The sequence below is a fragment of the Podarcis liolepis genome (assembly GCF_965112155.1).
Source record: "Podarcis liolepis genome assembly, chromosome: 6".
Classification (NCBI taxonomy): domain Eukaryota; kingdom Metazoa; phylum Chordata; class Lepidosauria; order Squamata; family Lacertidae; genus Podarcis; species Podarcis liolepis.
The window spans coordinates 48,014,073-48,027,439 of record NC_139559.1 but is presented as its reverse complement, the minus strand read 5'-3'; the positions used below and the strand labels follow the sequence as shown (position 1 = coordinate 48,027,439).

The 13,367-nt window shown below is 49.5% G+C and overlaps 1 protein-coding gene across 3 annotated transcripts in view; it reads right to left on the bottom strand.

The window, feature by feature from the left end:
• Positions 1–13,367, bottom strand: part of CELSR2 (cadherin EGF LAG seven-pass G-type receptor 2) — a 110,883-nt gene that overhangs the window by 35,331 nt on the left and 62,185 nt on the right. For all 3 annotated transcript variants that reach the window (XM_083509780.1, XM_083509781.1, XM_083509782.1), the window contains exons 4-5: positions 8,026–8,141; positions 7,628–7,716 (exon numbers count right to left, since the gene is read on the bottom strand). In XM_083509780.1, coding sequence (XP_083365906.1) covers positions 7,628–7,716; positions 8,026–8,141 — 205 coding nt within the window. The remainder of the gene's footprint in view (positions 1–7,627; positions 7,717–8,025; positions 8,142–13,367) is intronic.

The following is a 13,367-nucleotide window of genomic DNA, read 5'->3' as shown; positions in this document are numbered from 1 at the left end:
TTTGCCCACTGGGCTTGCGTTCAGCCTAAGCCCCCCAACCCCACGCCTGGCAGGAGAAAATCACAGGTCATTGGTGACTCTCTTTTTTGGCGTGCGGGGCTGGACCGTAGAATCTCGAGAGCGATTCAAAGGCTGTGGCAAGGAAACATGACAGCTCCAAACAAAAGGAAATGCAGCTGGGGGAGAAGGAGGGGAGGGTGTGGCCATGGCAACAGGTCACAGCACAGCACCAAGGGACTGGCAGGCAGCCCAAGCCTTCCCTCAGCTTTTGTGCCACTCCTTCCTCAGAACATGTAAAACCAATGGGGGGGGGGAGAGAGAAAACAGCTCAAAACACAGCCCTTGCCTCAGCACCAGGATCAGCCAGGAAAGTTCCCCAGAGTGGAATACTTTTCATGTTACTGCACGGAACTTGGTACAGGGTGAGTGGCCTGAGAAAGGATTAAGGTCTCTCTTTTGCACAAAAACTGCAAGCACCATGCAAAATACTGTGGTACTTCAGTTTTTGAGTGTCCGGGAAGCTGGACAATTTGGAAGCCGAATGCCGAAAACCCAGAAGTAATTGCTTTTGTTTTCCAACGCACCTCGGAAGTCGAAAGGCTTCTGAGGTGCGTTTTTCTTTTTCTTTTTTCCATCAACTTCACAGTCAGCCCATTGAACCTCAGTTATTTACAAGCCTGGAATAAGTTTATGCCAGAAATGGCCTGAAATCTAAGGACTTACAAGCCGTGGAAATGAACTTCCCCCTTCTAGCCAGACAGCCAGTTTCGTAGCAGAGTGACATGTCCTCAGGTAAACTCACCACCAAAGAAGTCACAAGACACACCCTTTTTCTTTTTTCTTTGAAGCCAAGCAGGACAGAGAAATGCTGCGCTTAGGATCCCTCCAAAACTATTCTTCTTTTTATTGAGCATTCATTTTATTGAGCATTCATCGTTATTTGTGCCCATAATATAACCAGGGAAGTTATATGCAATCAAGCCTTCAATGCCTCTTGAGCATTCAAAAGTTTTTGGGGTGTCATACTGCTTCACTCACAATAGGGGCATGCCCCATAAAATCCTGTAAGTTTTCATTGCTATAGTGCAACAGAGCCCTTCCGGTTGGCAATAATGTGGCAACATTGCAGAAGCAATGTAGAATGACTTATGAAGTGTGGACGATCCAATATAAACCACCCACTAATGCACTGTTATTGCATCAATGACATGTTACAGAGTATACCCACACCCACAAAACAAGCCCGCAGAAACACCAGTCTGGAAGAAGCCTCACTTTCCATTGCTACTTGTAATCAGAGCGCAGCTCAGACCCCAGGAAAATTCAACAACACAAAGTTAACGGTGAAGATCCAGGATTGCAGAAGGGCAGTTTTGCCCTTGTTTGTGTGAACCACGCCTGCACAAAGCTCATGTTGGGTTGGGTGAAACAGGACAAACTTCAAGATGAATCAATGGGCATAGCGTGGAACTTTAGCCAGGGATAAAAACTGGCTTCAAATATCAGTTCATCTCCCCTACTCCCACTGGGCAGCTAAGGGCCAAATGAAATGTGACTTTAAATGTGCTTTTTGCATTGTCTTATGCATTTTGCATAAGGTGACGATGTGGAGCTTAACCCTTCCCCACATGCTTAGATCCTGATTCATACTCTCCATCTTTGGGAAGAGCTAAGTGGAGTTTTCCGCCTAATGCAAAATAACAGCACTGGAAGAGCTGGCGATTTTCATCAGGATCAAGGCAGGAGTGGGGGGAGAAAGAGCTAAACTCTCCCTCCCTGCCTGCAACAGTCCTAATCCTATTCAAGTCCCACTGCTGTGGCTATTTGCATTTTAAAGCACCATGCCCATTAAATGCATTTAACGTCACATTTAATTTAGAGAAATGCTCCTGTTCACCAGGGCCATCCTTCGCTGTGCCCCCGGTCCAGGCTGCAGCAGCAACTCCTTCCAGTGCCTAAACAGATCCCACACTACACAGGCTCCTAGCCATAGCCCTGCTCAGAGAGACTCCACACCCCATCTCAAAGCACATGCCTGTCATGGAACCATAGCTGCAATGTCTGCTACATTTGTACTTTGTCCTTCTGTACTCTCAGGTTAGCATCAATGAGGGAGAATGAACCTTTGGGTTGAGAAATTCACAGCTGAGAGGGCATTTGGACCTGGATTTCCCCATTTCAAGCCCAATATTATTAACCACTGTGTTGGCCGGCACTTCTGACCACAGTGCAGCCAATGGGCTTGGCTGCCTCCGCCTCATTCTTTCTGTTTCTCACTCCAACAATGCAGCCCCAGCTCAAATCATCCCCTTGCCAGTTCCTGGTGAATCTCATGGCTATCCTGCTTTTGAAGGGCAGGATGTGAATCGTTCTGCTTCCGATCACCACCCCCAACCCCACCGTGTCTTTCCACCACAGCGGCCTCTGCAACTTTTACCTCCCATGTACATGTGCTCAATTCCATCCAACTGGCTGCATGGAATGAGATGTGCTAGAACGCCTGGAAATTCCCAAAGTGGGAACAAGGGAACTGAGCTGGCCTCAGGCAAACCATGTGCTCCCCTACCATCATTTAATGGGGACAGTTGGAGGAAGCAGCACGCTGCTCTTCCTCCATGAAGAAGCAGCCCATTTGTGGAAAGAAAGACCTCACATCCCAGGCATCCCAGCTCCTGCAGTTCAGCGGAGGAGGCAAGGCACCCTCAGGGGCTAGGCAGGCCCTCACATGCCTCGCCAGGGATTCACATTGGTTTTTATGTGCTGTGCTTCTTTCTCTGATACGAACAACAGAGAGGGAACGAAACCCAGAGACTGCTTGCCTTACCTAGAACCTAAAGGGGCATAAACAGCAGTGGAGCAGGGAGGAACCCAGGGAGGTGTCCAACCACTGCTTCAAGGACACATTCAGGCCCTTGTGTGCCACAGCCCAGCAGAGGAGAGGCGCAGCAACACTGCCTCCTCCTCTCCTCCTCTCCGTCCCTGCCTGACCTAGGAGTGGAGCTGTGGGTGGCTGGCTGCGTTGGGCTGTTGCTCGCATGCCGGAACCATATTGTAAACCGCCCTGCGATCCTCAGAGGCAAGGTGGTCTAGAATTTAAATAAATAAATAGGCCCATTAGCTTCAATGGGTGTACTTAGCTGCTCTTAATTACCAGGATAGCCTCTGTTTGGCAGGGAAAGAAAGTCTGTGGCAATATTTCCGCAAATGAACTCAGGTGAGGGCTAGTGTGGGTGCAACTTGGAGGAACACAGTGCTGTGTGTGGCATGGTGGTGCCACATCTTCCCTCTTGCCCTGGAGTTCCAGCTCAGGATCCTGCCCTCCAGGCCACCAAACCGGCCACAGCATTTCAGCTCACTTTCCTCCGATTCTGTTGCGTTTAACTCATTCTTCCTTGGCACTCTATGCACGTGCAAGCTATGCCAGAGGCCTGAAACCCACATTTGTCCTTTGGTTGCTTGTGGGGCGCCTACCCCATTGAAAGCAGCAGGATGGAGAGCTCTGGGGTCAGGAGCTGTCTATGTGCAGCACTGGCTGCAGGCACCGGGAATCTGGCCCCCCGCCACATGAGCTAGCAGGAGGTAAATTGTCTGCTGGCACAGAGGCAGAGTGCCTGGGTGAAGCTGCAGGCAATCCAGCTCATCGGTACTGACGCCAGTCTCCAGGAACATTCCCAGGAGGGGGAGGGCCAACACCCTGTCCCAACTAAAGGGCTGTCAAGCGGGAGCATGCAGCCGGACTCCCCTGGACTCCTGCAGGGGGCTCCAGCCCGGCTGCTCAGGGATGCACACCCACAGCAAAGGGTTCTCTATATCTCTCCCACTCATTAACTCCCTCTAATTAGTGGGGGGAGGAGTTGGCAACTTGAAGAAACAGGAGACTAATTGTGCAGCCTGACATTTATCATCTGTCTAACACAGGGGTGGGGAACCTTCTGGGCCCAGCGGGCCAGATCCTTATCTGTCCTCACCCCACGGTGAGTGATTGGCAGATGGGTTGTCTTGCCCACCTGTCTCCAGCACAGTGCTTTCCAAGCCCTGGGTGCCAAGTGCTTGGGAACTGTAGCTCATGGGAACTGTAGTGTGGGGGGCTTTGCCAGTCCTGTGCTCTGCAAAGCATTGAGGACAAGGCTGGTAAAGCTGATTTCTGCAGGGATTGGCTGCACAACAGGGTTCTCGATAGGCAACTCAACCGTGTCACCAATCCAGCAGGCCTGAACTCACCATCCCTCAGCAGCTGGGAAGTGACTTCAAACTGGCTTTCTGAGGAAATCAGCTGCATAATCAAGTTCCTCACAAGCCAACCCAGCTGCATCTCTACATGCTCCACATTTTGTCACAAGGTTGTCAGGCATGGGGCCAGTGGGTGTGGTAAGTAGAAGCACCTGAGCCAGGCCAAATTTGGCGTGCATTCCTGTGGTTCCCCACCTCTGAGTGTAACACGATGCTGGTGCTAAATGTGTTAAGCTCTAGTTATCTGATTCCCTTGTGTGTACATCCAGTTCCTGAGCAGCACAGCCTTGTGTGGTCATTACTGTGTACCTCAAAGAAGGACACTAGTACAGTACCCAAAATTTTAATCATGTGGTAACCAGATGACCCACTGATTGGCCCGACAGAGTTCTCAGGGAAGGATTGGAAGACTGGGGGCCCTGTTTGAGTCCCAGAAAGGTGGGACCTCAGTTCACCATCTTTCTATGTACAACTTTGGTTAAGTTTCTCTGCCCAGGAGACAATGATAAACCCAGCAGTACTGCACTTTGGTGCCTATGAAGTGATTCCTTATATCAAGTGGGGCTGCTGGTGGTCTAGGCTAGCTGTTCAGAGGACTGACTGTGGATCCAGGCCGGGGGGCTCTTTGTCAGGCTAAGCTCCTTCAGAGTTTGGGAGGAAGAAAATGGAACGGGAAACCAAATGAGCCATAATTCCCCCCCGGGAACGGAGGACTAGGCAAGCACACAAGGGCACAGCAAGTGGGCACGGCAGGGAAGGGCTTCTCGTGAGAGGTTGCATGGCAATTTCTGGCCACTGCCTTGTTCCCCACCTCCAAATCGGTGAGACAGCAACTCCTGACCCCTGCGCCGTTCCAGTCCCCTGGGCTGCCCCAAGCTTATTAACTGAAGCAAGCAGCTGCTTTGCGACAATTGCGCCAGCTGCTCACTTCCTCCTGCCCCCTGTCAGCAGCCTCCTCATTAGAGACTAGCTTTTGGGGACTTCATCATGCTGGGACCACCAACCCTCCGTCCTCCTCCCCACCGCACACAAAAGTCCCTGCGCTGAGGGCACTATGAATGCTGATGACGGGGATCTTCTCGAGCCCAAAGGAGCCAGGAATTGGTGGCAGCAACCCTGTTACCAAAAGCTCCTGCTGGTCTTTGAATATTTCATGGCCCCAGAAGCCACCCTCACCCTATAAAGCAGGGAAGGTCTCTTACTGCAGGAAACAACAGAAATTGCCCATCTCTCTAGACATGGGGTGCCAGTGGGGAAAGCTGGCAGGAATCCTCTACAGGCTGTCATGGGCTGGTGCTGACAATGTCACCATCTGCCCTGTTGTTCAGGACAAATTGAATCCATTTAAGTCACATCATCAGTCGGGCCTGGTAGGGCAGATGGCAAGGAGGCCAACAGTAGGGGGAGCCAGAGGCAGCTAATTCTGGTTTTATCCCCTGCTGAGTTTTAAAAGAGCAATAGTGTGATTAAGGAGGAGGAAGGGGACAGGCAGTGCCACACCCGGGACTGGCTGTGAGATATAAAGCAGGTTGGCAGAGGCCAGAATTAGGTTACTACTGAAGCGCCCCATTTGACGTAATGGGCCAACCTCCACTGCATGTCACTTCTCCCTATACAATATTACAAAAATACATACCCGGCTGTCTGTCCCTTCAGTGAAAACCTGTTTTAGCTCCATTAAACATTTTCCCAGCATTTCCCAGCCTCTCAGGCTGCCTGCACTTTCTGATCTGAAAAGGCCCTGAAGGATAAGTCACTTCTTCCCCTGAGCTGGGGAGGCTAACCACCAAGAGCCTGAGATTGGCATATTTGCTTGTTTTGTTTTTAAGGGATGAAGAGAAGAAGAAGAAGAGTTTGGATTTGATATCCCGCTTTATCACTACCCGAAGGAGTCTCAAAGGGGCTAACATTCTCCTTTTCCTTCCTCCCCCACAACAAACACTCTGTGAGGTGAGTGGGGCTGAGAGACTTCAGAGAAGTGTGACTAGCCCAAGGTCACCCAGCAGCTGCATGTGGAGGAGCAGAGACGCGAACCCGGTTCCCTAGATTACGAGTCTACCGCTCTTAACCACTACACCACACTGGGAAGTTCTTTCAGTTAGCTTTTAAAAACATTTCCATGCCAATTTCTTTAAACTTGAAAAAGACGAACAGCTGTCATCAACAGGCAGCTTCCCCATGTTCCTGAGGCTGCTGGAAAGTCCAGCTGAGGGTATTATGGGGGTTTCAGGAAGCATAGGTACCCAAGAAGGCTGCAGAGGGCAGCCCATCAAAGAGATGATTTGTAGAATGAATAAAAGGACACTCACACACATCCAAGGGCCACCTTGAAAACAAGGTGTAAAAAAAATCAACCCTGCATATTTTGTTGATATTTTCCCTCCCCTGTGATAATTTTCAAATGCAACTCATTTTCTGATTCATTGCTGAAAAACAGTAAAAAGAAGCAGAAGACATTTTTGGCACAACACTAGGAATCATCTCGCTGGTGTTCCATTGTCTCACCTTCTCCCACTCACATCCATCCAGACCTCTGCTGCCAAAAATATTCACCTCTGTTGCTGCTCTGACCATGTGACTTCCATCTTTAAATCCCTACCTTGGCTTCCTGCCTACTCTCAGATCCCTCACAAGCTTCTGGTACCCAGAGACCCTGCCCCTCCATCCTCTCTCTGTGCTTATTTCCCAGCACATCCCTTCCTGTGACCTTTGCTTGATCAGCTCCACCACCCTCACCATCCAAAGGTCCCCTGACCCTTAAAATGACTCTCTCCATTTCCCTTTGTTATCCCTGGAACTGCTTCTTGGAATGCCTCCATGAAACCATCTCCCTCCTCAAACCTCACCTTTTTCGGGAAGCCGTTGGATCATTTCCCTAGTCCAGGCATGGGGACCCTTTGGCCCTCCAGATGTAGCTCCCATCATTCCTGGCCATTGGCTACGCTTGCTAGGGCTGATGAGCGTTGCAGTTTGGCAACATCTGGAGGGCCAAAGGCTCCCCATGCTTGGCCTGGTCCCTGCTCCTTATTGTAATAGCCAAAGAAATCATCACATATTCCTCTCTGCCTGCTCATGATTCCACTGCCTGCCACATGCTTCCTCCAGTGCGCCCATGTTTGGTTGTAAGTGCCTTGGGGCAGGGACCTGTCAACCCTCCTCTCTGTAAAGCGCCATGTATGCAGATGGCCCTGAATTAAAAGTGAGGGGGGAGATGAGCTGGGCACAGCACCAGCAGGCCTGTTCAGGATGAAAGAGTCTTATAATCATAGAATTGTAGGGTCCTCTAGTTCAACCCCCTGGAAATGCAGGAATCTTTTCCCCAATGTGGCACTTGAACCCATAACCCTGAGATTAAGAGTCTCATACTCTACCGACTGAGCTATCCAGTGAGACTTACCTTGTTGTAGTAGTGCAGGTGGACGGTGTGCCACTGCCCATCACTCACGCCCCCAGGGATGAACGGGGCTACCGTGCTTGTTGACTCTCCTGAGGGAGAGATGAAACACAACTCAGAGAGGGAGGAAAGACTCTTGAGAAGAGAATGCCTCTCCTTGCCACCATTTCCCATAAGGGCTCTGAAGGAGGAGCACCTAAGCTAACAGTGGCGGCACTGGGGCAGGTAAAATCCTTCAGCAGAGGTGGGGAAGAAATAGGAAGGCTTGGAGATAATGGGGTAAGAGGCAGAGGCTGATGGGTTAGGAAAACAAGGCCTGGCAAGGGAATTTCAACACTGCTAGGACGTAAGGTGGGATGAGCAGAAGCAGAAAAGCCAAGGGGGTTGGAGAGAAACCATACCTGCTGAGAAAGTCAGCTGAACTTGCTCCTGTACAATCTCCAGGGCGACGAAATCATGTCGCTCATTGAAGCGCCCGTTGTAGAGGAGCAGCCCATCCCGTTCCTTAGTGGCAAACCTGCCAAACAGAAGAGAATGGTGAGCCCCCGTACCCAGGATCCAGCATCTCAAGACAAGGCAGTAGACAGAGCTCACGTGATTGATGGGAAGGCAACAAATATAATGCCTGTCTGGACAGAATCTATAGTCCATGAGTGGAGAACCCTTTTGCACAGTGTCCCAGAAAAACCGGACATCCAATTTCCCCCCACAAGAGTACAGCAGCACAAACACATTTTTTCCGGTGCACAGACCCACCCCACCCCCAGCACATCTTTTAGGCTCTGTGATCTTGTGCGGGAGCACAGACAGGAAGGTGCACATCCCGGTTTTGGGACCCAACATTTTGGAGGATATGTTTTTGGCTCAGCAGACCAGTTCCTTGCAGGCTGAATTTGGCAAGTGGTTGGGGTTGCCTATCTGTCATTCACCTGACACCACAATGACATCAGGTGCCACCACACACACCCAATCCAGAAGGCTTCAGCTCTACCACACATCAGTGGATGGGCAGTAGAGCTAAGCAAGGCCTGCTTTCCCTTGTGAATGAACAATCAAGGCTCCCAATTGTGCGCTGAAAGCCATGTCTCTATCTGCCCTACACCTGAAGCTACATATGGTGTGGTTTGGGGTAAACGGCCTTGTGGGTCAACTCTGAACCTCCGGCGAGCCAAGTTTAGCACACAGGCCAGATGTCCTTCCACCCCTGGCATATGCCATCATCTAGCCTGTGATGGCCTTCTGGCTGAAGTAGCGTCTCCACCCCCACCGTTCTGCCCAGACGCTGAGGTCCAGCGCCGAGGGCCTTCTGGTGGTTCCCTCACTGCGAGAAGCAAAGCTACAGGGAACCAGGCAGAGGGCGTTCTCGGTAGTGGCGCCCACCCCGTGGAACACCCTCCCATCAGATGTCAAAGCGATAAACCACTACCTGACATTCAGAAGACATCTTAAGGCAGCCCTGTTCAGGGAAGTTTTTAATGGGTGACATTTTAGTGTATTTTTGGTCTCTGTGGAAGCCACCCAGAGTGGCTGGGGAAACCCAGCCAGATGGGTGGGGTACAAATAAATTATTATTATTATTATTATTATTATTATTATTATTATGCATTCTACACAGGACTAACAGTCCAGTCTCTCTAAAATTAATGGATACAACTCTAACATCAGAAACTGCAAAAAAAAAAAAAGTGGGGGAAGTTTTCAACCTCCCAGGACACTCTGCAATTGACCTTAGTGTGTCTATATTTTGAACAAAGGAACTTCAGAGGGAGACTGCAATGTGAAACTGCTGGATTATAATTCATCAAGAAGTTCAATGTTAGCAGTCATGGACTGAATCAGGACAATGGATATTTATCACACTATTGACTTGCCAGTGGTAGGGTGTCTGTGCTAACATCATGTGCTTTGTCAATGGCCACTGTTAATCATGTAATGATCACTGTCTCAGTACTTTTTGTATTTAATTGCCTTCTGACTTTACTGTTTGCATTCTCAACCACCTCACCCACAACCATGCATGTCAATTCAGGATAATACATCCTGCATCTGATGAAGTCCCCATGAAAGTGTATGCCTTAATAAATCGGTCAGTCTTTATGGTAACACAAGTTTCTTTATGGATTGTGAGGGGGAGAGTTTAGGGAAGCAAAGACCTTTTGATTCCTTCAGACTCACACACAGTACAGCTGTATATATGACATGAGGAACTGGATCCTAGGACCCTAAACTTTTATCCTCTGCACGCATTCACACACAGAGGCAGGTCATAGGCACCAAGCAGCTGGGAGCTCTTCCTGCATGTGTGCGTGCTGCTGTAAACAGACCTGCGTGTGACAAGCAACATGCGGGATTTGCACATGGAATACCTGGTGAAGGAATCTGCCATGTGTGAAGTCACCCTGACCCTGAGCTGTGTGTTGCTAGGTTGCCAATGATTTCCCCAAGCAAGTAAGCCTAGCCTAACAAAGGCATTCCTTTGTGATTAGGTGTGCAGCTCCCTCACACAAAGGAGCGCCCAAGTAGGCTGGCTCAACCGTGATTCATCCTGGCACCCTTCCCCCTCCTCAACCCTCCATTCATTCCTTTTGGCTGCATGTGGCTCTGTGAGTAAACAGAGCCAGGGATGAGAGCAAGGGGCTAAGTGTGGAGGCTGAGCATACAAAAGCAGTTCTTCCACAGTGCAGGCTCTATAGACCCATCAGGAAGATGCCCGTGTGGAATTTCAAATAGCCGCTGTTGTCAGATGATGGGCGGCTGCACATAATTACAAGGACTCCATCAACGCCTCCCAAAACACAAATTCAAGACTCACAAGTTGTAGCGCAGGGGTAGGCAGACTTTGGACTTGCAGGGTTTACTTTATTCCTCCCCCCCCCCCAAACCTGAGTTCCACCAACCAAAACAACGCTGGTGGAACACAGAACTAAGGAACAGGGCACCTCTGAGAACGTGCTCAACTCAGAAGTTTATTTTCAGTCCCAGCAGAGCTAAGCTCAGTCCTACGTTCCTTTAACTGAAGGACTACAACCTGACATACTGATTCTCTGCAGCCAGAGCTTCCTTTCCTTCTGGCTTCCTGCCAACCTTCCTGGGGGAGCAAAGGTAATGTGGTTGCTGGTATTGTGCTATTTAGCTTCATGTCTTCAGGTCAGGAATGGAGAGCGATGGGAAAATGGAATAGGGGAATTAAAAGGTCTTGATAAACAAGCCTGATCCCATTCGTAGGTGCCACACAGATCCATCCTCTTTCTGCTGCCAAATTGCTAAAGGGAAATTGTGTCATCTTCCCTCATATTTTGGGAACTCTGGTGCTTCCTGGAAAAGGGTCAGAAAGGGGCAACGAAAATGATGGAGCAGCTCCCCTAGGAGGAAAGGCAGCAAGAAATGGATGTTTTCCTGGGCATTTGGGCAGTTCCAATAATTAGATGTTGTTACTCAATGTTTTTATGTATTTTTATTACTGTATTTTAGTCTTGTTGTAGGAAGTGATTCACACATTCAATGAACCTGACCTAACCTTTATTTATTTATTTATTTATTTATTTATTTATTATTTTTGTGCCATTTTTTTTCCTTTTTCCTGTACACCATTTTCCAGGCAGACCTCACAAAGCAGTTTACATAAGATTATTACAGCAAAAGGCATAATCGTGGGGTTTTTTTTAAGTTACTACAGTACAGAAAAGACAACTTGTTTGCTTAGAAAAAGCTGCCACAGTTTCTTCTCACTTCATCCAGGGCAAAATGGCGGCACCTCAGATTCTCCTGTGGCAGCAGCTGTGAGGAAAGAAGGGCCACTGTGGGAGCAGGCCCAACCCAGCAAGCATCTTCTCATGTGCTTACCTCCATCTTGCCAATCATCTATATTTGAACTTAACTGAATTCGGTGCAAGTCAAGTAACTAGGTGGGGAATAAGAACCCAAGAATAGCCTGCTGGATCAGACCAATGGCCCACTTAGTCCAGCATCCTGTTCTCACAGTGACAAGACTAGATGCCTGTGGGGAATCCGCAAGCAGGATTCAGCCACCAGCCCTCTCCCCTCCTGTGGTTTCCAGCCTCTGGTATTTGGAAGCATTTCTGCCGCCAACTGTGTGAGGCAGAGCATGGCCACCGTGGCTGGCAGCCATTGACAGCCCTGCCGTCCATGAATTTGCCCAATTCCCTTTGAAGCTATCAACGTTGGGGGCATCACTACCTCCTGGGAGAGCAAGTTCCATACTTTAACTGTGTGATGAAGCACTTTCTCTTATCTGTCCTGAATCTTCTGACATTGTTTCATAGGATTTCCATGAGTTCTAATGTTATGAGAGAGGGAGAAAAACTCTACGCCATGAATAATTTTATAAATTTCTACTACGCCGCCTCTTTTCTCTTAAATGATAGGGCCATTGGCCACTGCTCCTTATCAGGGTCGCAAAATTGGCTTCTCATCTGAGCACGGCAGGCCTTCCCCTCCCTGGTGACTATACTCTGTGTTGCTCTTGTGGGCTGATTTCATTACAGGCTGTCAGCACTTGGCAGCTCCCCCCCCCCCCCCGTCCCCCATCACAGTAGTGTGACAAGTATGCAGAGCAAATCGGGGAGCTCCAACTAACCCTTGTCCAGGGACAAAGAGGCCTTGGCTGGCTGGCTCTTTTGTGCTTGGCTAACAATAGTGATGGAGCTGCGGGGATTATGGACTGGGCAAAGCCGAGAAAAAGGAGGGAAAACTCTGTGTTACCATCAGCATAACCCAAGTGCATGCTGCCTGGATAAAACCCTTTGCCAAGAAACATCCTATCTATGGAAAAAAGAATGGGAAATGAGGCTTACCAATGATAAAAGCTTTGCTGGGCTTCCCCCTGGAGGAGGTTCCTTTCCGGGTGTTGTTAGCAGAGAGATGTTGATGATAGGAGAGGAAAACACTGGACAGTGACTGCTGTGTCCCTTGTTTCCAGCCTGCACTAGAGGTCTGGAAAAGTTCTAAAGTGATCAGGTGCTGGAAAGTGAGCGGTGGGATCCCCACAACCCCTGGCAGCAAATAAAAGATGTGTGGCAGCTCCCCAGGTCAGCACTTTATCACAAAACTAGACTAATCCTGGGGAAAGTAGCTACCTTTTTACAGAGGCCAGACCTGCCCTTCACTGTCATGATGAGGCTGGCTGTGCAAACAGGTCCACAACTATGGGCGATATAACCATCTTCATGTGGATAGGTAGGAGCCTAAGGCAAGGTGCCATGTATCCCTGGCATGTATGCGCTACGTAATGTAACATCAAGAAATTTAACATCAGGAAATGACTCTTGTGTGTATGAGATGTCCCTGAGGAACAGGTGCTCCCCTCTTCCATTCTTTCATCCCAGTCCCTTTGATACGCTTTCACAGTGAGGCAGGCACACGCGTGTTAACATGCATAGGTAAAGGTAAAGGGACCCCTGACCATTGGGTCCAGTCGTGACTGGGGTTGCGGCGCTCATCTCGCTTTATTGGCCGAGGGAGCCGGCATACAGCTTCCGGGTCATGTGGCCAGCATGACTAAGTCACTTCTGGCGAACCAGAGCAGTGCGCGGAGCAGTACCTATTTATCTACTTGCACTTTGACGTGCTTTTGAACTGCTAGGTTGGCAGCAGGGACTGAGCAATGGGAGCTCACCCCGTTGCGGGGTTTCGAACCGCCAACCTTCTGATTGGCAGGTCCTAGGCTCTGTGGTTTAACCCGCAGTGCCAAACATGCATGCCCTCCCTCAAATAATAATGGGAA